This window comes from Centroberyx affinis, unplaced genomic scaffold, assembly GCF_046629955.1.
Source record: "Centroberyx affinis isolate AG114_WGS23_722 - 3 ecotype Tasmania unplaced genomic scaffold, CSIRO-AGI_Caff_v1 ptg004288l_1, whole genome shotgun sequence".
Classification (NCBI taxonomy): domain Eukaryota; kingdom Metazoa; phylum Chordata; class Actinopteri; order Beryciformes; family Berycidae; genus Centroberyx; species Centroberyx affinis.
In genome coordinates this window covers 130522-157456 of record NW_027282008.1, presented here as the reverse complement: position 1 = coordinate 157456, position 26935 = coordinate 130522, and the positions used below count along the sequence as shown (strand labels likewise).

The window sequence follows — 26935 nt, the reverse complement described above, 5'->3', positions numbered from 1 at the left end:
AGCAGCAGCAGTCTCCTATATGGATCCACACAGTGCGGTTGGATGGCTGCCCGTTCATTGTGTTGCATTAATTTAGAACAGAGCTGCAAGACCGGTGTCTTCTCTGCTTCCTATAATAATTATATTATAATAATAATAATAACCTTCATCATTATCATATTGTTGTTATCATTTTCCCCAACATTTCCAACACTCCTAATGTCAATGTTGTCATTGAAGAGCAGAGTAAAGTGTTTATCCTTGAGTTAGTTTGCCCATTTGACCTTTATATGGAACAAGCCCTGTCTGAAAACCCGAGCACGTCTCAGACTTTACATGCATCAGAGGTCTTGCACGTGTCTGTCAGACGATGGTCCTGATATTTACCAGCCAGGCTGTGAGGTGGAGATGATGCCTTTTGTATCCTGAAATGCCCGTAAACCACAATAAATCTCTGTAATATTTTAATCTTGAACGCAAAATATAATTTAACTTAGTAGATTAAAATAGTGGATTCAATCGTTCTAAGCTAATCGGAGCAGATCGCCTCAGAGCAGACCACCACCATGACAGTTTGAGCACCAGTGGTCTCCTGTATGGATCTATGCGGTACGGTTGGTTGGCTGTCGTTCCTTTCTACTGCATTCAATCAGGACAGAGCTGAAAGGCTGGACCCTTCTCTGCTACCTCCATTATCCCCTCGCCTTAGCAGTGTGAATAAGTAAACCCAGTTATTATAAAAGCCATTACTGCAAAAAACGTATAGGAGGATAGAGAAGGCTCTGGGAAGAGAGGTGTGGAGGATCGAGCCAAAACTACATTTACATTTTAGGCATTTAGCTGATGCTCATATCCAGATCGACTTACAATTACATTACGACTACAAGCCAGAGCCATAGCACCTTGATAATATTCCTGTGACCCTAGAATCACAAATGCTGTTAAAAGACATAACATAAGGGCTAAGGAGAGAGGAAGAGGGGATTTCCTTTGATGAGAGTAAATTACAGCAAGTAGTGGAGGAAGATATGAGAGAGAGGTCATGACAGGGCATGAAAGCGGGTTCTTGAAGGAATGAGTTTTCAGCCTACGACAGAAGATGAGTAGTGACTCATTTTTATAATCCAACAAATGCAAACTGAATGCCGGTAAATGTGCAAATTAGTCAGTTAATCGCCTCTGTGGTAACTAAACTCAACACTTGAATTTTATTCCAAAATGCTATCCATTTCGGGGGGAAAACAATTATTTCAAGTCTGCAAAAGTGTTATTATTTGTCATTCAAAAAGTTTTGATTTCAGGCTATTAATCAGAGAGGTGTCACTTTTTATGTATGGTAATCTAATTTTGGCACAAAAACACTTCACTTGAAAGAAACAAAAACCAAAACAACCTGATGATGAAAGTTTCCTGTAAAAAAACATGTTTTGTGAAAACCGTCTTCATAAATATGCCTCTGCGTCAGAGCTGAGAGTCTGAGGTGATGACCTGTTATCTGTTTCAACTTCACTCAGTTTACCTTTAAAATGTATCCAAGTCATTGTATCCTTAGCAGTAATGAGAGCCTGCAGAATGAGGACAAGAGGAGGAACAGCTCCTACCTCCAGACCCATCAACAGTGCACAATCCCCTGACCACCATCATCCTGCAGTATACCTGTACAGCTATTCAACGGATGGAAGAACAAACAGACCCATCCAAATAAATAGCTTCTAGCCCAGACTGTTGCCTAGCCAGGCTGCTATGTGTTGGTTTAATAACATATTCTAACAACCATTAACAGAGGGGTCCATTACCAGTGGATGGTAGCCATGGGAGGCAAGGTGGGAGACAAGGGAATTTAGAGGGAATTTGGAGTTCGTTTCTGCTCTCTTCTCCCCCTCTCTCTGCTGGTCTCTCTCTCTATCCTCACCTCCTCTTCTATTCTTATCTTTTCCAGTTTAATGCAGTTCCCGTTTTTCATCCCTCTCCACTGCCGATCTTCTCTCCTTGCTCATTTCTGCGTCACACCCAGTTCTCCCTGAGGGTCATTCACAGCCTCCCGGCCATCAGTGAAATGAGCTCTCCTCTACCTCTTGAAATATGCCTTCCTCTCTCTGAAAGTGTAGATAGATCCATGGCCAGAGTGTTAGGGAGTAACATTTTTCAGTTGACAGTAAAATTATTATTAAAAAACGGCAACAGTAATTGGTGCCACTAATTAATCAATCAACCATTACTGAGTTTGAGTCATACAGTGGATTACTTCACTAATTACAATTTCAGGAAGAAGATCAGTAATGTGTAACAGATTACTCAGTGAACATACTGTCACCTTCTCAACTGTGCCTATAGCCTGAAGTCATTCTTTAAGGACCCATTTTCTTTTTCCCGCTCTGTATTTCGGTGTCTGTCAAAATGTTTTCACACTGCAGAGAATCTGAACTCAGTATCCCTGTGGAGACTTAACCCACTCCAGTTCATTATAATTGTGACAAAACACTATCCCCCATTCCTATGTGCACAGGCGGATATGAAAGTGCGCACACAAACACATTGCCATATAAAGAGACACACACACACACATACGCAAACACACACTTAAAACCTATTCATGTTAAGACTTGCTTTAAGATTTGCACGATAGTGCTTGTTTCAGCTTAGTCCTGAACAGCTGCCCCGTCCTCTCCCCACTGTTTTGGTACTAACTTGAACACCAGACCCCTTGGAAGCCTAATACATTTATGGACTACTACTAATAGACTCAGTGTAAGAAATTCCCCTTTTCTAAAGGGGTATTTCTTGATCATGTTAAGTGATTTTAGGGGATAATTTCATTAAAACCATCTGTTCACATTAATGTGAGAATTGTGACATTCAGTTGTTATAATAACCTGTATTACTTTCTGTTTACTGTTCAAGGGCAGTTCTTAACCAAAATCCTGAATAATCCCCTCTAACTAATGTTAATGTTCTATCCTGGTTAGGTTTATTTTATCATTGTAAGAGTGTCTGTTCTAGCCTCTCCATTTGTATTCCCTCAGTGCTCCCAAACAGATAACACATAGCCAACCGACTGTATACACACATTCACACAGACACACACATGTACACAAACATGCACACACACATGCGCTTCTTTTCTCTCCCACTTCCCTTGTTTCCATGGCGCCCCAATTGAGGTCAACCGGCTTTTTGTGAGTTATGCACGTGTGCCTGGAATCAACAGACACATGCTGCCTTCCACACATACTCTCATGATGCTGTTAAATAGGGCATTAGCACAGCAGGATAGCAACATACGGTACCACACACAGATACACATGCATATACTGTATGCTGCACCCGCTAACTCACACATAAACATATGCATGCACGCGCACACACACACACACACACACACACACACACACACACAGGAGCATGCAAATAAACAAAGGCAAGACACAAACAGCAGCCACTATGAAGATGACGTATCAAGAGAGAAAGGGCTGACAACAACACCACCCACTGAAACAAAACACTATCAAAACAATTCATGTTGTACTAAGGGCTTGTGGGATTGCAAACTGTACTAAAGTAAAGGAATGTGACTGTTAAAGTTAAATGCACTTTTATTTGCATGCTGTGTGTATATGTGCAGTGTTTCCCAGAGTTGACAGTTCACTTCAGCAGTGATGGCAGAGGGGGTGGAGGGGTTGGTGGGCTGTGGTAATTAATTTCATTCATTCTCCTATTTTTCCAGGCACTTCAGTCTCTCACTTAAGCCAATGAAGCTAGCAGCGAGTACTATACTGCCATCTGAACATCGTTAATGAAACAAGTACAACATACAGCTAATTACAAATGGGTTATGTTTTGCACTGCATCATACGGTAGGTGCAATGAATTAGGGTAATTTGTAGTTGACTACCACACTCTCAGTGCTTGCCAGTATTAAATGTTGTTGCTGTTGTTTTTTTAAACTACACTGGTGAAAAATTAGGTCTAAATGGTGGCTTCATGCACAGCACCCAAAAAGAAACTGAAACAAAAATTGGTAACACTTTACTTGAATTGTTGGTTATAAGACATTCTAAGTCATCATGCGTGCATTATAAGCACATTATAATATACATTTCTCATGCCAGATTCATGATGCATTTTAGTATATTAATATTTTCTGATGCAGCTAAGAACTACTTATAATGTGCTTATGATGGGCATATAATGACTTATAATGTCTTATAACCAATAATTCAAGTAAAGTGTTAACCAAAAATGTTATTGTGTGGGCCACCGAAATATTAACATCAACACATATGTGGTTGTCTCTTTACATACTGGTGTTTTCAGTAGTATGTGCATACACAATCTGTGTTTATGTTACTTACTGCAACGTCTCACACACTTAGGATCAATACAGGGACTCCCCCAAGATGAGCTAAGTAAGAGACAGTCTCTGAGATGATTGTTTGTTATCTTGGCAGAAGCAAAGTAATGGTGCTCTAGCTATCGATTTGGTGTTAATTTACTATGCCACAACAAAGCAGCATTTGCTTATTGTGTCAAAGTGCTCCTGACCTGACCTATGGAAGGAAGAAATCTATGACTGCCGAATTTAAAAGAGCAGAAAAATCAATACTACTCCTACTCCATAAACAGGAAAATTTTGTGGACTAAAATATAATCAGCCTCTGTGTCGGTATTTTGCCCTGTAAATAATGCTTTGGGATTGTAATGTGAAGTCTGATGTAGGTGCAAGGATGAAATGAGTGTGAGATGAGAATCATTTGTTTTCTCATGACCAGTATGCAAGCTAGAGAGAAGCTCAGACAGACAGAACCTTATAGCCTGGACTCACAGTGAGGTGAGGGTTTCTTAGGCTATGTACATTTATGGTTATCTTAGGCCTAGTTCACTTGGGTCAGGTCAGCTATGCTGGAGTAATGACTGCTGTTTAGACTGAGGGAACGCAAACTAATCCTAAATCAGCACCAACAGGCCACTTCACCCCTGAGCCCTTGGTTTCAGTAGCCAGCAGCTTGTTTATTTTTCCATGAGCACACCAGTCAGTCAGTGGAGCCCTCTCCTGCTCTCTGGCCATGGCCCAGGATGGAAAGTGGAGGCAGTGGAGAGGCCTAAATGACTCTTTCTACTCCTGTGTATGTATGCGTGTGTGTGTGTGTGTGTGTGTGGTGTGTGTGTGTGTCTGTGTGTGTGTCTGTATGTGAGTGAGTGACTGTGTGTGTTCATTCAGTAATTCCTCCAAGCTGACCATTCCTCCAGAACAGAGCTACTTGGATGGCAACACTTATAATTAAGGAGCCATCAACTTCCTAATGCTAAGCTGTTCAAAGAGGCTTTTCAAGACATTTCTTTGCAATTACGGGAATCTGGCAGAATAATATCCTTACAACCGTGCTTGTGCATGTAACCACATGCAGACAGGAACACAAAAACAGACACACAGACAAACACACACACCACACTGACTGCAATTCCAAGTAGCCGCAGACTAAGCAGCATGGTTAAACTCTGAATAAATTAACACGTCTTAAACTGGCATGGTGGTGTCGGCGCACATCCACATCCTTATCCCTAAAATACATTTCCCTCAGCATTTCTCTGGTTTACTGTGAAAAGCGGTCGGGTCGACATGTCTGCACAGAGGGGGAAAGATGCTCCGCTGTCAGCACATATCGTATACTTTGTATAACACAGCGAATGCCTGGAGGGAGCAGAGGCTAGAGAGAACAGCTTTTCACCATGCCAAGTCATCCATTATGATCAATAGCATCAGGCAAGCAAGCAGGCTTAATAAAAAGCTTCCTGCTCAAAAAACATCCCTTTGAGACACGTTGCCTGGTGCTAGATGATGAGCTATTCACAACAGAGTCTGCCAGTGATAGGCATACAGCTGCTGCTGAATCCAACTCACAAGAGTCTGTATTTAAAAAGGGAGACTTATGAGAAATGCGTCTTCTTCACATAAGAGCTCTGTGTATAGAGAAAAAGTTACTAACACTAATAGAGCTTTTCTTACTGAGCTTATAAAAGCAAAGGCTATAAAAACAATACTGAAAAAAATATGTGCCTGCCTTTGCAGACAGACTGGCAATGTTCAAGAGAGAAACTCCCAACAGTGGCTGTGTAGAAGAATATACTATTATTTGTTCATCACCATTTTAGCAGATAAAACCGGAGCAAGCATTGATTTTTTTCAAACAATAAACTGTCTGCTCCTAAACTGTGAAACAGCATCTGCAGCCTTCCAAAACAGTCTGATCCCTATCGCTTTCAGTTCAATCTTTTTCCACCATTTCAGAGCTGAAAGTGCTCGTCTATATACGCAGCTACACACAAATACACAAAATATACACAAAATCTGGATCCCAAGTGCGTTGGGTTGTGACGTTTCATAACTGTTGTGCATGAAACAGAAGATCTGCAGGCAGGCAGGCAGGCAGATAGCAGCCCACATGCCAGCCCAGCCAAGTCACAGTCACTATTACTTTGCTCTCCGTAATCCCAATCCCATTCTCTCCAGGCCACTAGACTAGCTGGCTGGATTAAACTCAGGACAAACTGGCACCACTGCAAGGACAGGTGGAAGTCAACGTCTGTCAGCGTCATAGTCTGTTTTTCCGGTTTGCTGGCTGGCTATAACACAGTGACTCTGTTCTGGTGTCTTCAGCATTAGAGCAAATGTAAATATGTTACAACAGTTAATCCGTAATAAGCAAAATTCATAACACATTTTGGAGACACTCATTCATTACTGGAGAAATGGCTGAAATGGCTCTGTGAAAGGCAGAGGTAACAGTAAACATAATTTCTGCCATTATAATTGGATGAGCAAATCAACAGAATATTCTTGTGCAGGGGTAGAACATTGAGAAAGTGAAAATGTCAAACTGATTTTTTATGCTTGGTTGAGGAAAGAAATCTTCTGAGTTGGAATCAGTTCACCTAATAATAGAGCAATTATCGTTAAAACTCTACACCTGCAGGTATTCTGCATCTACGGTCCCTCTTCACTGTGTACCACACTAACAATAAAACTAATTTAAATTCAAATCCATTTATTTACACAGGTACACTGACAATGAGAATGGCAGGTACTGGCCAGAATGGACAGTCCTGCAGTCCATTCTTGCCGCCGGTCACAACAGGCTGAGACAGTTAGATCTTCATTTCACACTGTGGAATGGACTAATGGAGCAGGTGGGTATGAAAGTGTCATTTTTCCTTGGAGAGGCCAGAAAGCTTTAAAATGGAAATCGAAAGTGAGGTGATCCAGAAAGTGGTGTCTTTATTAAAGCCCAAGTCTGTCGGCTCCACTCGGCTCTGCCAAGTCTCAATGGAACGTTATGAACATGTCCTGGTGATGGGGTCGGGCGGTTACACACAGACCACAGGGACACACACAAACACACACACACATCACAGACAGTCAGCAAAACAGCAACTCCTAACTGGTTTTCTATAATCAGGCATGGAGATGTCTGTATCTTGCGGGGATGTGATGTCTGCCCACACCGTGAGTCAACATGTGGACTCAGAGCTAATATTTGAAGCTGTCAGAGCAATAGGTATAGTGCACACAAATCACGGCAGTACACACACATCAGCAGCAGAGTTGTAATAATAAATGTCTCTCCATTCAAGGTTTCAATTGACACTCTCACCCACAAACTGTCTGGCGGGAATTGTCTATTTATATACGAATGGATTTATATGTCAAGAGTGTGCACGTGTATGTGCATATGTGTGTGTGTGTGTGTGTGTGTGTGTGTGTGTGTGTGTGTGTGTGTGTGCGCGCGCAGTATGTGTGTGCACCCAATCCTCCCTCAGGGAGGTCTTGCTGCTCCTGGAGAGACTGGCAGGGTAGAGTAGCAGCACCCTGTTCCTTGGGCAAAGCTAAAAACAGCTCAGTCCTCGCGGCTAAAGGATGCACACACATACACACACACACACACACACACATGCACAACCTCTTATGCAATTTCTGTATGTTTTTCATTACTGAGCTCCCAGATCAGAACTGAGCGCACTGATCCTTGCTGATCCCCAAAATACAGCGAAAGCTTTGAGCAGAGAGAAAAAGGTCCTTACGGAGAGGAGAGGAGAGGAGAGGAGAGGAGAGGAGAGGAGAGGAGAGGAGAGGAGAGGAGAGGAGAGGAGAGGAGAGGAGAGGAGAGGAGAGGAGACAAAAGCAATAGACTTGATGAAGAGTCATGGGAGTGGAGTTGATAGCACGATAGACTTGACTCCTGTAGCTGTGTTGTTGCTGAGAGCAGCATCTTCTGTGGGTGGTGACTCGGTAGACGGTAATCTGCTCTAACTACAGAAGTAAAGCAGTTGCACAACAGCCTGTGTCACTACCGCTTCCATCAAATTCTGCAATACCTGCGGATTCAATTAACCAGCCACAGACTCTTATGCTGTTGAGCAAGTGTCGCACAAAACCGGATATTGCTACTGCCACTGTCACTGCAGAAATTATAACAGCAATAACAGCATTCTGGAGTTATTCTACTGCAATGCACTTCACCCTTAAAAGGCCTACAGATTGTCCTTTGCCATAATGCAAAATGCTCTTCGGTCTTTCATTCTCCCTTGCAGGCCCCTGGACTCAGTGAACAGGTCAAACCTTAGGCATGCTAAACCACAGAACCACAACTCTGTCAACACAGACCCACGTCTGCAGGTTGGAATCTAAATAAATAGGCAGACACCTCCCTGAACATGACTCATACAGCGAGTTCATAAACATGTTTTTGAGGCAACAGTAACACGGACTGCAGACAATCAGACACCGCTCTTCCATGTGACAGCCTCAGGTATACGCTTGGTTACTCAACTAGGTGTACTCCATCATGGGAGTGGATAGGAAAGTTCTACCTACTGAAAGCTACCGCTATCTCTAGTGCGAGGTTGCACTGCTTGTGCTCTGAAAGAGAAATCATTTCCAAAGCTCAGCCCAGATGAATGCCCATGGAAAAACTGACAGCAGCCTTGGCTCTTGGGAAAATACAATAACAGTAAATGACATAGCTAGCAGCTGCTGATCTAGTTTTGTCTGTAGAAAATGAAGCCTCTTCTCCAGCCTGCCCACATAGTGTCAAAGCATGGAGAAAACACAACAGCCTCTGTGAAGACACACTGGAAAGAAATGGAGAAAGCAGTTTCTTCCTGCAGTGCGAAGCAAGCAGATATCACACACTCAGCGGGGTTGGGAGCAAAATATCTTATATTTCAGGCATAACACAACCTCATATCCACAACCTGACACAACCCCAAAGACAGACAAATCTGACCTACCACAGCAGTAGGCCGAAATCAATGAAATGAAATCAATAAATCAATCAATAGAATCTTTTTATAATGAGGGCCCATGTGTGGCAACTTGTACTAAGCCGAATACTGCTGCAGGCCATACGGTCCCTTAGAGTAGTGGATGATGGGGCTGTAATCAATGAAGTCTAGTCTGTTCTCCATGCCTATTGCAAATCCAACATCACACGAGATGAGAATAGACTGTTGCTTAGAGCAGGGTCAGAGAGTTTGAATTTGCCAACTAGGCCCACGCTGTTTAATGAATGAATGAATTTTCTCACTGCTCAGACCCATTAAACTTGCATAAAACCCTCTAGCATTTCTCTCCTCCATTTTGCAAGGCTTTGCATGCCATTCACTTTAATAGGCAGTCACCATTCAGACTACAACAAATAATTGACTGATTCATACCATCTGAATTTCAAATTAGCGTAAGAATCTAAAGGCCAAGTCTATGCAGCTCTACTTATTACAAAAGCAATCCCAACTATTCATGAACCCTTAAAGGTGTTTTGGAAGGACTGATGGAAGCACAAAAATCAACCAATTAAGATTCAATGGTTTCTAATATAACAATCCGCCTGACATCAACACATAAAACAGAAAAACAGCACTTTAAAGATGTCGTTTCCCTCCCAATTCTGAATAGGTGTAACTTTGAAATCCAAATCTTCTTGCAGAAAAAATACAGGCACCTGAGGCCTGAGACTACAACAGACATAGAGGAATAGCTCTACCCCCATAAAAAATAGATGAAATCAATAATAATCATCAGAAGTTTTATGCAGGTGGTCTGACAGCTTCATGTTCGTGCCTGACTGCATTCAGACTCCAGGTGCTGCTGAGTATGAAATAGTAATAAGTCTACGCAGTGGGCACAGTTACTTTTTTTAATTAGAAAACAGCAGAAGTCTTTGCCTTATTTCCCCCCCGAGGGTCGATATGACACTGTGGCCATGAGAGCGCAAAACTGAGCCAGAGCCTCGGTGGCAGGCTAGCACCCCCAGAGCAAGTGATAATGACCCATGCATGGCGACTCCACGGCCTTTTACAGCTGCAAAGTCACGACAAGTGAAGAAAACTTAGCCTAAAACGGTAGAATTCTTTATCTCTTCTATGTCTCTCTCCTCTATTTACTGGTCTTTTGCCTCACTTACTCCTTCATATCCTCGTTTCCTCCCTCCCTCTCTAATCTCCCCAGGTCTCACTCAGAGGGAAAAAAAACCTGGACAAGCACAAGGACAAATAGCAAAAAACATTCCTGCCTCGCTGCACCATCTATTTAGGTACTGTACCACACATCCCCTGCTTGCTGCCAGGGGAAATGGCCCCATCAGCAGTACATAGGGTTGCAAAGGGGTGGAAAATTTCCGGTAAATTTCCAGAAAGTTTCCGGTAAATTTCCATGGGAAGTTAAGCTGGGGAATTTTGGAAATATTCCAAATCGGAAACTTTCCATGGGAATTATGGGAATTTATGGGAATTAATGGGAATTAATGGGAATTTATGGGAATTTATGGGAATTAACTGGGAATTGAGGGTAATTTAATGGAAAGGTATCATATCCAAGCATAAATATTTGTTTTGTTATAAGCAGACATCCATCCAAAATAATACAATTAAAACAGATTTATTTGTAAGTAGAACTTTATCAAGTGTTAAATATTTTATTGAACAATCAATTCTTTCATTGAAGAACAAAAACATGAATGTTGAGTTGCATGTAGGGGGCGTGGTCTCAATAGCCCTGCAGTAAGCAGTGTGCTATGTGTGCATGTGATTGAGGAATAGCATAGATATTCAACTGTACTTGCATGATATCTGGTTGTTTTAGTCAGGATTATGCTAAAATATATTTTCCCCAACTATATTTAAGTTCCCTATTAAGAGCATACCTTCAGTTTAGTAAATTCCTGGTTTATTCCCGTTTATTCCCATAAATTCCCGTTTATTCCCATAAATTCCCGTTAATTCCCATAAATTCCAGTTAATTCCCATAAATTCCCGTTAATTCCCATGGAAAGTTTCCAACTTTGAAAATTCCCGGAATTTTGCAACCCTAGCAGTACATAAGAAGTACGTAACTGAACTGCGTCATCAACGTTAAATATGACGCCAAAAGGCCTGGGAGAGTACCCAAAATCCTATCCCATCTCTGGGAACTGATGGAAGGGACACAAACCAGCACTGTGCCAGTCTCCTGTGCATAGCCAGGGAGAGAGAGAGAGAGAGAGAGAGAGAGAGAGATAAGGAGAGACCACACGAGCGAAAGAAAGAATAAGGGGGAAGCAGATGGATCAATGGTAAATTACGCAGTAGGCAGCCACCCTTTGTGCCTCCGTCAGCAGTTCTGACAGGCCTTGCCTAGAGCGGAGAACAGACAGAGGGAGATAAGGAGTGAGGGATAGTAACGAACGAGCGGCTGAGCCAAGGGAATCGCTCACAGGAAAGAAGAGGGGGCTCACAGGAAAGAAGAGGGGGATGAGTTGTAGCTCAGGAGAGGAGAGGAGAGGAGAGGAGAGGAGAGGAGAGGAAAGGAAAGGAAAGGAAAGGAAAGGAAAGGAAAGGAAAGGAAAGGAAAGGAAAGGAAAGGAAAGGAAAGGAAAGGAAAAAGGGCTAGGCAATAAAAAATACACCCAAGATTGAGGGTAAGAAGAGGTGAGTATGGGTGTGGAGAGAAGATAAGTGAGATTAATTCTGTCAGGCTGACAGGAGACAGGCTACTGATCTATAGAAAGAAATTACGGCTGCCTGAGAGTGAGAAAGTTTGAATGGAGCTAAATACTCAGAGAGCTATTTAACAGCCAGCTGTGACACCCACGTAAAGTTTTCTTCACACAATCAGAGCAGCTGAGCTGAACGGCCTAGCCTGCAATTACAAATGCACGGGATCTGACGTTAATTCTTAGGGTGAGCACCTGAGTAGAAACATGGCTTGGATGTTTGAGAAAATGGTGAAGGGTATGGGTTACAGATTTTATCAAGTGGACATTTCCCATCTCCTGGAAGCAGTGAGAATGAGGCAGGACCAGTTCATTACAGCTGGCATTTTCATTGACCGCAAACTGATGACTTTATATTATTGGAGGGGTGACACAACATCAATGTGATATTACCACACTGTCACCATGTTGTCATAGAAATTAACTAGGGCTGCAACTAACGATTATTTTCATTGTCGATTAATCTGTTGATTATTTTCTCGATTAATCGATTAGTTGTTCGGTCTATAAAATGTCAGAAAATGGTGAAAAATGTGGATCAGTGTTTCCCAAAGCCCAAGATGACGTCCTCAAATGTCTTGTTTTGTCCACAACCCAAAGATATTCAGTTTACTGTCATAGAGGAGTAAAGAAACCAGAAAATATTCACATTTAAGAAGCTGGAATCAGAGAATTTTGACTTATTTTTCTTAAAAAATTACTCAAACCGATTAATTCATTATCAAAATAGTTGGCGATTAATTTAATAGTTGACAACTAATCGATTAATCGATTAATCGTTGCAGCTCTAAAATTAACACTGGGTGATAACAAATTTCAGCTGAATACAGAGGACTATCCCTTTAAGACCCTCCACTGACAGATGTTGGATGGGAGTCGGAGTGTGAAACACACCTACCCCTCCCTGCTGCAGCGCTTATCAGACAAACCAGCTTAACCTAACAAAGCTTTGCATCAGCGGAAGAAGCATGCACAACAACACTGGGGATGCAAACAAAATGTGAGACAACAAGCTCTACATGCTAAATTTAGACTCTACTGTGTGAGGTCAAAATAGTAGCACGTGTTTAGATAAAATTATCCTACAAGAAATTGCATGGCACATTGTAAGGCTAATTAATTCAAATGGTGACATGCCCCCGGCTTGGAGCTGAAGTGTTCACTGTTAAGTCAAATGGTAAACATTAAGTGTGTGCCCTAAAAGGAGTTGAGTACATCATTTTTCTATTTTTAAGAAAGGCTAAGAGAGACAAAAGCATACTAACTAAAGAGCCATGAAAGTTAATTTGCTGAACATTTTGAAACAAACGGATTACACTTCTCAATAAAGTTGAAACCTCACTGGGAACACTGACTGTATGAAACTTAACTCCATTCCCACATATGCAACATGACAGGACCTAAACACGGACTCACAGATAAAACCAAGTGCACAAAGATGACAGCCTCCTGGTCTCTTCTAAATACTTTTTTCATAGCTGTCCAATGTGGAAACCATCCAAACCTTCACATCTGCTCTTGTCAGTTCAGGCAGAGAGAGGAAGAGAGAAGGAGCAACTACTGGGTGTGCCATATATGATGGCAAGGGCCCCAGACTAGCTAAAAAAGGATTGAATAAACTGAATCCAGGAAGCCATTTGTATGCACCTGGTCCATTAGTCCATTAGGCTTGTACACTGTAGCCTAATCATTTTAGGTAGGCCTAAGTGTTTACATGTATTTGCCTGACTTTGGCAGGAGAATGAGAGCCAGTCTGTGTTTCTGCATGGAAGCATAACTGTCATGACTTGCCACTAGAGGAGACTGCGAAGGGACTGAGGGGGAGACTGTCACAAAGAGTACCAAAAGAGAGACTCGCCTTTCAACACAAAGAAACATCCATAAATATGGTCTGGTTTGTGGTCATCATAAGGCAAACACATGCACCAATATAAACAAAAAATTTAGAAAATCATTCATTTATGAATTTCCTCTTAAAAGACCCTATAAATTGTCAGCGTTAAAGGTGGGTAAACTCTATTCTACAATTAAAAATGTGCAATAACTGAGTTGGATTCAGCCTCCAGTACATCCCAGGCAATGGGCCTTGATTGATATGTTGTAATATGTTCCTTATTTTCATTTGCCTGTGGTTAGGGTTAGATCTTGGCTGTTTTTCTCAGCAGCATATTCAAGGCAACATACTATTGACCACCAGATATTGGAATTATGCATACGAGACGCACCGGTCACTGGAGCAGTATTGACGAGACGATCCACAGACTTGAACTGATTCGTCCATCGTTCATTATAAATACCGAACCACGATTGAATTCCTAATACTGTGCAAATCAAACACGTTAAACATTGATGAGTAAAGTCACATGGGGGAGGATAGGTGCGGACTGTAGCCTATATTTTATTTACTGTGCTGCAGCATACGCATAGTGTTTACCTGACAGATAGACTTTTGGGATCACACATTTATTGAATTATGGAGAAAGATGGGTGTATTCAGAGGTTGGTCAAGGAATGGTTATATTGTGAAATGTATAAAACCGGGTTTTCCTGCATAGTAGTTTACTTTTGGAGGAATATCAAGTAGCTTTAGAAGCAGAATAGGCCTGGCTAATTCCTTTATGGTTTCAGTGGATCATAGGCATGAAGTAGGCATGAAGATCCATCACTCAACAAATCACATCATCCTGTAAAGAACTGTCTATTATTACTTTATTACATTATTACACAGTTTGCTGTTTGGTCAAAATACTGTACAAATAGGTGAACACAAACTGTCTGCAATCAGACACACTGAAAACATTTGGTGGAGCAGAGGCGTACTCAATAATCCATCTGTTTAATTCTGTTCATCTGCCTTGTGCACATGCTAGCCCTCTCTCCAGTAAGGCCTATATACTCCATTGCATGTGAAGGTGCAGTGAGCAGGCGCACACTTGTGAAATTACTCTCAATGCGTGTGACACACAGCAGCAAGATGGCTAGAAAAATGCCCCAGCATCCAAAGGCACTTTCATTTTCACTCTCTGACAGCTGAGTTCAACCAGTATCCCCCTTTTGATTCATGAGGCTGTTCTGTCTGGAGATATTGGCTCTCCCTCTTGGCTCTCTTGTCATCTCATTCCTCACCAGAGACATTATAAAAACCCCCAACCTTGACGTACAGTCCAGGGAACCGGTGACTACAACGTGACGGACAGTTGGCCCACTCAACAGCCCTACGCACGTGTACATGCACACACACAGACAAATACACACGATTTCCCATTAAAATCTTATTACTTGACTATTAGTCTACATGTTTCTAATAGCTGTTCAACTGCTTATGTGGGTGCTAAAAGAAAAAAAGCAGCCACAGCTAAAACACTTTGGCTGATGTTGTGCTGATGTTAATTTCCCACCCTGGATGAATTTCATACTGTACGTAGAAAAAGCAGTTGGGTTCAGTCTACAATGTTGGCAGCAGCTGAGAGGAGGGATCCTGAATCCCAAGATCCTCATCTCTCATTACTGATAGACAAATGCAGTTCAAGCCTTCTCTGTCACAAACCCACAACACAGTAGTGACAGTGTAGTTAACATGTCATTATCACACAATATACACGAAATTTGTTATTAGTTATTGTAGTAACAATTGTTTTATTCACATTTATAGCTAACTTTCAGTGGACGGAGCGGACAGTAGATCTATTTTAATATATTTTAACCATCACCAAAAAAAAAAAAAAAAAAAAAAAATCCTCACTTGCTTCTAGGATTTTCACAGTGGCTTAAGGCCACCAATCAAGTGCAGGGTGGACTGACTCTCACATCATTATGTTCTCATCAGGTCAGGGGTGATGCATAGATTAATTGTACAGGGTTAGTGATTTGATTTCCACTGGGGCTACTGATGCTGAAGCCACAAATCCCCAGTGGCCCTTGTCCCACTGCCCACTGACTGAGTAGCATCCGCTTCAGCTGCTGAGCTGACTATACATCACGTTAAATCCCGAGGCAAGCAATTTGGAGATAAAATCAGCAATTCTGGCAACCTGGCAAACTAACTAAACGTTTCTCCATTGGCTCTTTCTACATGCCAAGCCAGGTAAAAAATACCGTATTGCTCTTGTTAACGTCGAGTCTTTTCCTAGTCGTGCTGCTGACTGGCCACCACCTAACGTTACCACACTGCCTACCTGCTTCCCAATCTATCCAGCTAAGTTAGCTAGCCTAGCTTACCAGTAGCTTGCTAGCAAAGATGAGTCGGGACTTTCTGGTCATAGTACCATCAGGAATAGGTCTGGAATTGGTGTATGAATAATAAAATAAACACTAAAGATGGATACATTTATTTGATAAGAGATAAGTACCCATGTCTCCGGCGTCCATCCCGTAGCTAACTCCAATGACCGTGTCCCCATCATCGGATGCTGTCGCCCCGGATAACGGACTCCCGTCCCCGGCCTCGGACAGCCCAACCGCTCCCTCGGCTGCTGCTTCCATTCAGACTCCCGGAGAAAGGGCGAGCCCTCCGAATGAAAGACCCACAGCGACGGTGCGATCCCGGTAGGAAGAAGGGGCGTGTTGTGATATGGTATAAAATCAAAATGAGAAATGTATGATAGTTATCCCGCTAGGGTCCCTTCATCCGTGCGGTGGATCTTCCCGACGGCAGTAGTACTATCTCCTCTCCTGTCAGGTTGACTGCACTGCACTTGCTGCTGCTACACAGCCTGGTTTTGTGCTGGGCTCTCTGGCTCCCCCTGACTGATGCTTGGGTCACTGCAGTCGTGATTTGAGTTGATCCGCTTGGCTGCCCTGGGTCAGTTAAAATTGATGCAGTGTGGCTGATTACATTAACATTTTACATTTCCACAGGGCATGTAATCCTTAGATGACTCAACATCTATTCGAAACATCTTTGACCATAACTGTGTCCATAAACTTTAAAATGTATGAGAGAAACATATAATAGGGTATGCTGTTGACAGTATCTTACACAGAGCAGAAAACATCACTCTCACTTGAGTTGTCCCACATTTGAGAGCCAACTTGATGACAACTTCAGGCCAGTCCTATACTTTCATCATACATTTAAAAAAGCATATGTAGTCTAACACAGACTGACAGGCAGTTGAATGATTTTCTTAGGAATAAACAACATAAAATAGGCACAGTCTTTTAAGGTAAGGTGCATGTAAAACACCACTGAAATTATGAGGAAGTAGATCAAATTTTATGAAATCTTTTCATATCATTTTATATTCTTATAGGGCTTCTTGCAAAGGCACAAGCTTAGTCTGGTTATATCTTAGCTACTGCCAAAATCCATGTTTTAAAGTGAGATGGCTGTTGCTCAAGATGCTGTTGTTCAGTCTAGGTTTATGAGAGCCACGGACTGTTGCAGACAGATAGGCTGAGGGGTTAATCCATGTCTGTACAATTGTGCCTGTTAGCTAAGTCCTCAATTGTGGTGCCATGCGCTCCCATGTCCAATAGAGAGCAGTGTTGGACATTTTTCTAACCACAAGGACAAATCCTACTATTTAATTTCGGGCTCTACCACTCACCTGTTAAGAAATTTCTGACAGAAGTGCTTGAATTTCTCACCATGATAGAAATGGATTATCTGTCGCTTTAATTATTTTCATCACAGAATGAAAAGATCACTGCGCACATCAATAAACCATGGCCAAACATCAACACACACAGTCCACACACCAATATTCATACACAACCTTAGGGATTGAAAATAAACACAACAGACAAAATTATCATTACAACAAAACGTGAGTTTTATTATGAACAATGCTCCAAATTGGGTGACTAAAACAGACTGTGAGAACAGTTACTGGAGGCTTTAGGGATTCCTATTCCTTCTCTCCCGTGGACCAAATGAATAAAAGGTTGGTAATCCTCCCAGGAGGTTTGCACGCCATTTTCATCAGGTCTGTCCTGTCCGCCAGGCGGGTTTACAGACAGACCGTCACTGGTCTGGGGTGGAGCCAACTATATCCACCGGTACTTGGAGAGTGGCGGAGATAGAGGGACGATGGGATGGGTGGACGGATGAAGGGACGGAGTATCAGTAAGTGAGGCATCAGTCAGTCATTATGAAATTACAGGTACGTGGGAAGATCCTTCTCCACCACCTGGAATGAAAGCAAGGGTAGCAGTTAAAATCTAATAATACATCTTGCACTGTTTGTGTGAATGATGGGATGGGGATGATGTCAGCTTCCCAGAAAGATCAGTGCAACGTTACATCATATATTCCAAAAGGACCGTCGCTCTCAATTTTGCCCTTTGATTTTCATTCACTCCAACCGTCCCATATTCACAACACTCAGCGACAATTTTACACCCGGCCCAGTTCCACAGAGTGACAGAATATGAGATATGACAAGGGATTTCTTGTCGGTTTTTCTCACAGTCTAATAGCATAACATAACAAAGCTCTTCCCCATGTCAGTAGTGATTCTGAAGGCAAATAATCACACAGACACACAGGAGAGATGGTCGGCAACATGAGAGAGGATATCAAAAAATTATTAACCAGCTATTCACTATCTGTGGTAAAGTGAGAAGGTTATTTTCTACGTACACTTGGATTATCCATAGGTCCGTATCTCTTCATCACCTGCCCCTCTCTGTTGATCAAAAACTACAAACACAGAGAGAAAAGGAAAACGAGAACGTTAAAATACACTCAGAACAATGAGAACAATAGCAATAACTTGTTAAAAGCATTTACAGGTGTCTACTCTAATACTTGGTCTATATCCTCATGTTGTAGGTACATACACTTAATACATATAATAAAGAGGATTATAGAAAGATTACATTGAACACATAACACTAGACTATAGACAGATGGCAGCAGCTTAGCTTTCATTACAAATCTACCTTTGGCACAAGAATAGATGATTAATTGTTAGCTCTGCCAATTCTGGTGACATTTGTAAATATCTAATTATAACTAACTACTTAAATATTTACCTTGGTGAAATTCCACTTGATACTGCTGCAGGGGCGAAAACAAATCACATGTTAGAAAATAACAACAACCACATTGTCATCTAAGTAATTAGTATGTTGGAGAGTAATTTATTTAGAGGGTCTGGTGTTAATACAATCAATAATATAATTACAAGTTTGTCGATAATTATTACATCATTAAAGTGCTAAAATACCTTATATCATTGGATCAGACAAGCCTTTCATTCATCATCACATAAGCCATTTCCTTCCCCAGTATTCAATCATTATTTATTCACCGACTCAATCATTTACCACTTACTTTCCCAGGAAGCCTCTCCCGTTGGGCTGCTCCTTCAGCCACTTCCACAGCGGGTGGGCATCGGCTCCGTTCACATTGATCTTACTGAACATGTCGAACTGAGCATTGTAGGATTTGGCAAACTCCTTGATCTGAGATTCAGTACCAGGTTCCTTTGAAGTAAAATGGAGGTGAGAAATTATAAATGAACTGGTCAGTGCCATTCAGGCCTTGAGCTGGTCTAACAGCCCTGTGGGTATGTGGTAAGGAATTCACCTCCACTGGGACTATTATCTGAAGTTGTAGTTTAATTCTCACATGCTTATATGGTCTCATTCCAACATGACAAAAATATGACACCTATGTTGATAAAATGGAAGTAAAACTCGCCATTGTATGATATCACAGTTAGCTGATGTTATGAACCCTCTCTTAACAAAATAGTCTAATTCAGTAAATTTTTATTTTCATCAACATAACAGAGCAATACATATTTCATTCCAAATCCTCACCCTGATACACTATCATTTAAGTATGTGTGTTTGTGTGTGTGTGTGTGTGTGTGTGTGTGTGTACATTTAGCCCCTACTACTGAGCAAGTATCAGTATTGTGTGTAGGTAATTAGTAATTATAGACACCAATTTAAAATACAATATAAATAATACAGTAATGAAGTGGAAAACTAAAACAATATTGATAGAATAAATAATAAAAAATAAAAGGCCCAACAGTATAGCTTTAATGGAATAATTTCCATCCAGATACAAGTGATGTTACTTTCACACTGAGTGGATACACAGATTATATGGATATTGTGGATATAAAACATTTTGGGAATAAACCCTTCAATATTCTCGGTAGTTAAATGATACACTGCAAGGTCTCATCACAGACCATATCTGTGTTTTATGAGCTGCAGAATGAGGAGACATTTTCAGGTTATAATCTGGGGCTGTGTGTTGAACTGTGAGTGCATGAGGCTTCGTTAGTAAAACATTCCTGTGTCACCTACCTGGCTCCCAAACTGGTTGGAGGGGAAGGCAAGGATGCTTAAACCTCTCTCAGCGTACTTGGCGTGCATCTCCGCAAACTGAGAGTAGTTTATTGGGGTTTTACCTCATTTAGAGGCAACGTTGGTGATGATGACAACGTTCCCCCTGAAAATACAAAGAGACACAGACATAATGCTTTAATGACAGATGGATTCTAATGGGATGCTGTAGCTCATTTAGAAAGAGAATTTTTCTAATGTGATGCTGGAGCTCATTTAGAAAGAGAATTTTTCATAACCGCACCTGTATTTTTCAAGGGACACCATATTGCCATCAATGTCCATCGCTGAGAAGTCATAAATAGACGTGGCCGTCTGCCAATCCTCTGTCGGGGCAGACTGTGAGGGAGAGAGGGGTGGGGGGTTGGAGAGGGGGAAAAAGGAGAGGTGAGTGACAAGTTAGAGTTTAGTGGGAGCCTCTTTTCAATTAATATTATCTGACAATGTCACTACTTTCTGCTGTGTGAATATCTTAGGCAACAAGAGATACCAGCCAAAGTAGCGCTGTTATCTCTTTCTCCGACAGCCATGGAGAACATGCATTCAATTCCAAGAAGTGTTTCATCTCCACAGAATGCAAATCATTAAATTCTTATCAAAAATAAGGAAACAAAAGTCTAAACCTATAGAGTCCTTCCATGATTCCCTTCACAATGATCAATTCAGTTCAACAAAATAATCCTGACACCACCCAAAAGCTATTTCCAATACTGCAAAATAACACTGCAATGCTTTAACTCTAGGAGGAGCACATAACACCATTTAATTTCAATTAGTCTTACCATAGCCTGCAGCAGGACAGAGAAAAGGACAGTGGACCCTAGGAAACGCATGACTGCGTTTCAGTAAGGTCCCCTGAAGGCGGAAAGCGAACGTATCTCTAAACCCTGCGTGACTTCAGCCAAAACCCTCACTGCCGGACCTCACCCCCACAACTGAAACAGTGGTGTGACACACATTTGAGTGTCTTAATTTAAGGGGAGCAGCTGATCATTAACAGAAAGTGATAGACTGTGATTCTCCAATTGGTCCCTTTCTGATAAACTGATAAATCCCCAACAGAACTGCATGTGTTCAGCAGTCCACAGTCCACAACATTATCATAAAAGCAAGAATACTGTCGACTCCTTATAAAAGCAAAAGATCTATGAGGAGGTGAGTGCCATGTGGTCAGGGCAAAGGTGAAACAGTCCGAGGAAACTAATTATATAATGTGCTGCTGTTACAATATCTGAGTGGAAAACAAATATCAGTGAATACAGCTCACGTAACTCCACCCAGACCTAACGGCTGAGCAGAAAAGACTGGTTTCTGTTTTGGAGGTTCACATAGCAACAAACCATTCCACTGAATAATAATAATAACCCAAGAAAACAAGGGCTACAGAGCCAATGTTTTGATTGAGCAATTAGAAAAGACTATTACATCAGTAACGCTATATGATATGGATGATAATATAATAATATAAATAATCAGTGCTTTCTGAACTCATGTAAGAGCAGTCTGTATCTGCCTGGTTCTTTCCTCTACAGGATGCCTTGCCAACTTCTCATGGCAAACTTGAAATACCTGTGGGACTTTCTTTTACACAACGTTACACAACCAGGTTAGTGTTTGAGCAATAACATAAGCTGATTTAGGATAGATTATTTCTCAATTTTCTGACAAATCTGTGACTCGTGCCTTTGTTTTGCCCAGTACACTACACCGATGGGCTAGTTGTAGCAAGCATGATACCATTGATAATGAGTCACATACAAGAACTCACATGAAAAAAAATAAATGTTATATACTCCAGTATATGTTTACAGATACTGTATGATTCAAAACATATAGGCCAACAAAAACTGTCCAAAAAGTGTTTCTATATGAAAATGACATTGATTTGAAATATATTTTGAGTGGCCAAAATATATTTTGGATATAGCTAGGCTACTTGCAGATATATATTGTGACAGTACAGAGGAAGAAAATTGTTTTCCAGTGTCCAAAACATAATTCAAATGAATGAACAAATAGGCCTACATTCTGGCCACGTTATTATATTCTGAAACATTAGCATACTCCGAAGAACATGCGAGATGCATTTTATGGGAAACCACAGAAGATAACACATGGTTTGCTTAATAAAGCAGGAGTAGAGAGCCTAGCGCCCTTCAGATTCACACATTAACTAATTTGGCACATTGGTTTGTTATGACATTCAGTTAACTGCATATGATGTTGGTTAGGTAAACTATCAACGCCGAGATAAAGACACATCACCGTGTACCAGACAACAGGCAAATAAATGCGCGTGGTATTATAAAAGCTCTTTGACACGAGCTTACCACTGTATTTCCCAGAATGATAAGCCTATCAGCTCACACCATAAGGCAAAGCAACGATGCTGTTACACTAAACTACAGGAGACATGCGGTGTCACAGGAGGACACATTTACCTAGTGCCCGTGCTCTCTGCACCTTTCAAGCTCCAAACCCAACAATTCAATTAATTAACGACAAAACATAGTGTGTGTTTTTTTTCGGCTGTGCATTAAATATGGTGGAGTAACTGTTTCTCGATACAGACAGAAACCCTGCCTACAAAGGTCGGCATCCTGGTGTCAGAAACGGTAAAAGATATACAACGAAAATATTGTCGAAAATATTATAGGCAACATTAAACGCGGCGATTAATTAACGCAAATCACAGCGCCCACACTGCACGTAAGAGCCATGCCAAGTACTATAGGTTTACGTTACCATTGTGGATAAAAAATAGTACAGTACGAATGCTAGTAGTACTCCGCTGCTCGCCAAAGTCCCAAATGTTATAATCAGACACACGAGCCTCATTTTAGGCCACATGTAGTGAGTAATGGTGACATCGGAACTGCAGACCCCGCCTTGTAGTTTGTTGTGAAACCGTGACAGAGAGCTGGAAGTGGCGTATCATTACTGTCTGAATATAACCATCCATGAAGCCAAAATCCCTCAGTATTTCAGCTTTGCTTCTCATGTCCGATATTTTTTATAAGCCTGAGTCATTTTTCTATAAAGATATTTTTTTCTCGCGGTACGCAGGAAGAAACACAGCCTGCCCAGGTGACCAACTGCAGATTTTCAAGACCTTCAAACAAAAAATATATATATATATAGTAAACGCTTTGGTTTTACTGTACACGTTGTGTAAACAGTTTACTTCGGTCGGTTATTTTCCATATCAAACGTAGTTGTTTCGTCTGTGAAAGGAACACACTACTACCGCCTACGTCATCTACTTGCGCCAGTAAACGAAAACGTGCGTCGCGTAGTTAGCAGGAAAGAGAGAGAGCTGATGAACTAAAATCAAATTTAATCAAAATCTTGCGCGAGTTAAACATTTGAGAGGACATGGATGACGAAGAGGAAACATACAGACTATGGAAAATTCGCAAAACCATCATGCAGGTGGGTTATATTTGAATAACTGATCACATCTTCAAACACTAACGTTCGCTAGCTTAACTGTTAGCTAAAGCGGCTCCGTTCTGACTGACTGTAGTATGTTGTATTGTTATGCTAGCTAGGGGATTTTGTTATCACTGCTGATATGCCGACAAGCTATTTGTTATCATATGTGGATTTTGGCATTGTGATTTAACAGCGGAGACTGATTAATTCGTACCGGTGGTTATAAGTTATGGTTTTTTGGATGTTTTAGCTAGGTTAGCAACAGCAAGTAAGTAACTGATCGTTGTAGCATAATATCATACTGCGTCTCCATTCGTAGTTGTATGTGTCTAGTTTGAAGATCACATAATATGCCGGGTGTTGGTCCTGTCTTTTAGCTTATGGTTTGCCCTGCAATCTATTTACCTACTTACTCACTATTTACTTAACTGTTTGGTCTCATTTCTGTGCTTCCAGCTGTGCCATGACAGAGGCTATCTGGTGACCCAGGACGAGTTGGACCAGACTCTGGATGAGTTCAAGAGTCAGTTTGGAGACAAGCCCAGCGAGGGTCGCCCCAGACGCACAGACCTCACCGTGCTGGTTGCACACAATGATGACCCCACCGACCAGATGTTTGTTTTCTTTCCTGGTAGGTTGATGTCAAATTTTAGATGCTACAATAGCTAACATTTCATTTTCAAACAATTAATACACTAACGGTAAGGGAAGCACAAATAAGGCCGAATATATACCACTCTGTCTGATGATAAATCTGAGTAAGTCATCCTTTTCTCCACCTGTCAGAGGAGCCCAAGGTGGGAATCAAGACGATCAAGATGTACTGTCAGAGGATGCAGGAGGAGAACATCACACGCGCCATTATTGTTGTTCAGATGGGCATGACACCATCAGCCAAACAGGTAAAACCTTAGTTGCAGAAATTGTATTTACCTTAAAATTTTATTTTAAGATCCAGGCTGCACACAAGTTACAAGTTTCCATGATGAAGAGGTAAAGTGAATAGTCAACTATAATCATCAACTTTAATCATGTCTTGATATTATTATTATATACTCTGTTTTGGATGCTGCTTTCTCAGTATACTGTATATCACTGTATTTATGGACATGCTCCTTATTGTCTCAATTTTCAGTCTCTAGTTGACATGGCACCCAAATACATCCTGGAACAGTTTCTACAGCAGGAGCTGCTCATCAACATCACAGAGCATGAGGTAAACAACAGATCGATTTGCCTGCTGTGTTACAAACTCATTGCCAGTATATTTCAAAATAGCCTTGCTTATGGTCTGAGTTACACACAAGGCCTCAGATGTGGAAGTAAATTTGTGTTTTTGATGCAGTTTTTCCTTGTTTTGCAGCTTGTTCCAGAGCACATTGTCATGACAAAAGAGGAAGTGACGGAACTACTGGCAAGATAGTATCCTTACACACACTGCAATACTTTAATGCCTCAAATTTTACTTGTGGGGGAGAAAAGAAGATTCTTTATTTTTGCCTGTAGAAAATGTACATGGTCATCTTTCGGAGCAGTTACAATGCAAATTTTGTGATAAAGCTTGAAATGGCAACCTTGATTGAACTTAAGACTAACTGAAGACTGCTGTCTAGCTGTATATAGTTTATGACTACATTTGTCGTCATTCCTTTACATTTCTACCTCAGTAAACTAAAGGAGAGTCAGCTGCCAAGGATCCAGGCTGGGGACCCTGTGGCTCGGTACTTTGGCCTGAAAAGAGGACAGGTAACACGACTACATGTCCCTTCTCATTCACATAACACGTCACTACCACATTCTTCAATGAATGCTTACCTAATGCTGTTTATTTGGTCTTGAGTAGGTCAAGCAATTAAATGCTTTTCAGAATGTGTCCAGTCAGAGTGTTTGGCCACTGAACACTGAAACAGCTTTTTCAGACCCATCTTTTACTTGTTTGCAGCAGAGATGAAGATTTCTTTAGCACATTTGAAGCACAAGGAAATGCGTGCGATCATAAAATGCATTTGCATGAACAGTATGATGGCAGACTTGGATAGCAACGCTCATGTGGCCAGCTCTATTTTGCATATAACCCAACCCCTCCTCCAGAAACCTGCACCATTTAAGTAATTATTCGCCCTTTACAGCAGTACCTATGGTTGAATGCCTTTAATGTTATCAGTGTTGGACTATCCCAGTATCCAGGCTCAAACTAAACTTCTTTTTAACTTTCCAGGTAGTAAAGATCATCAGACCTAGTGAGACTGCTGGGAGGTACATCACATACAGACTGGTCCAGTGACAGTTAAGTAAGTGTTAAATTGGTATAATCTGCAGAGTTTGAACAAAGGTTGCGACAGTTTAAGACATTCATATTGATAAAGGCACACATCAGCAAACATTGAACCTGTAATGTTAGCTCATGTATTCTTGAGCACAATGTCAACTCTCATAAGAGAAAGGTTTATGATGCCTTTTTTGTTATTGTTTGTTATAATACTGTGATTATTCTAATATTATTCTATATTGTCCTGATATAATTTAAATGTAAATTTATCTTGCATGCTCTTCTCATTTGCCAGATGTTCTTCTGGATCCATATTTAAGAGAAGCAGTAAAGGAAACCGAAGACGTTCCATCTTTCATCGCCCCATGGATTATTCTTCTGCTGTTGGTCTTTTTTGTTTGAAACTTTAGCTTCATTTTTCAATTTACTTATGTAATTACTAATTTTGTAAAATAAACCCCTTTAAAATGGAACCAAATGTTGTTTTCACTAGCTGATGTAGTTCACATCCCTGACTTTTGTTGCAATACATTTGAAAGGCAAATTGAAGTTTTTACCTTAAAGCAGGACACCACTCATAACTGCATCTTCCCTTCATTAACTGACTATTGCTTTAATCAAAGGATGCTATACAGTATCACACTGCTAATAATGTTTTTAAATGCCTACCTTCTTTTTCCTTTTGAAAGCCATGCTGTAGCTGCTTTAGTTTGAAGCTTTCAGATTGACCAGTGTATAGTATTCTGCCTCACATGTAGGCAGATCAAGGCAACTGCCCCGGATGGTAAAACAGTTCCCTTAAAAAACTTCCTCAGCTCCCTCAAATTCCCCTTAATTCAAATTTTTTTCTGGTGAAGCAAATAAGTCTGACTCAGACAGACTTGTCAGGACGAAGATTCATCTTGCTTTGATTAAATGT

General features: G+C 41.1%; 3 protein-coding genes across 7 annotated transcripts in view; 1 reads left to right on the top strand and 2 right to left on the bottom strand.

The window, feature by feature from the left end:
* Positions 1-16663, bottom strand: part of pip5k1ca (phosphatidylinositol-4-phosphate 5-kinase, type I, gamma a) — a 51177-nt gene extending 34514 nt beyond the window's left edge. The window contains exon 1 of the mRNA XM_071543311.1: positions 16352-16663. Coding sequence (XP_071399412.1) covers positions 16352-16484 — 133 coding nt within the window. The 5' untranslated portion in view covers positions 16485-16663. The remainder of the gene's footprint in view (positions 1-16351) is intronic.
* Positions 16664-17749: 1086 nt separating this feature from the next.
* gpx4a (glutathione peroxidase 4a) lies at positions 17750-26892 on the bottom strand. 5 transcript variants are annotated; one of them, XM_071543317.1, is made up of 7 exons: positions 26686-26892; positions 20557-20651; positions 20274-20418; positions 19282-19433; positions 18981-19005; positions 18586-18645; positions 17750-18133 (listed from the first exon to the last, which is right to left on the bottom strand). In XM_071543317.1, exons 1-7 carry the CDS (start codon positions 26707-26709, stop codon positions 18101-18103), a joined length of 534 nt encoding a protein of 177 aa, XP_071399418.1. In that variant the 5' UTR covers positions 26710-26892; the 3' UTR covers positions 17750-18100. The 5 variants fall into 5 exon arrangements, with proteins under 5 accessions (XP_071399418.1, XP_071399415.1, XP_071399414.1 ...); XM_071543314.1 differs by lacking the exon at positions 26686-26892 and adding an exon at positions 23254-23458; XM_071543313.1 differs by lacking the exon at positions 26686-26892 and adding an exon at positions 23058-23195.
* Positions 23585-26472, top strand: polr2eb (RNA polymerase II, I and III subunit E, b). The gene is made up of 8 exons (XM_071543312.1): positions 23585-23744; positions 24204-24378; positions 24534-24649; positions 24883-24963; positions 25111-25169; positions 25415-25493; positions 25966-26038; positions 26312-26472. The coding sequence occupies exons 1-7, from the start codon at positions 23688-23690 to the stop codon at positions 26029-26031; spliced, it is 633 nt and encodes a 210-aa protein (XP_071399413.1). The 5' UTR covers positions 23585-23687; the 3' UTR covers positions 26032-26038; positions 26312-26472.
* Positions 26893-26935: the final 43 nt, after the last annotated feature.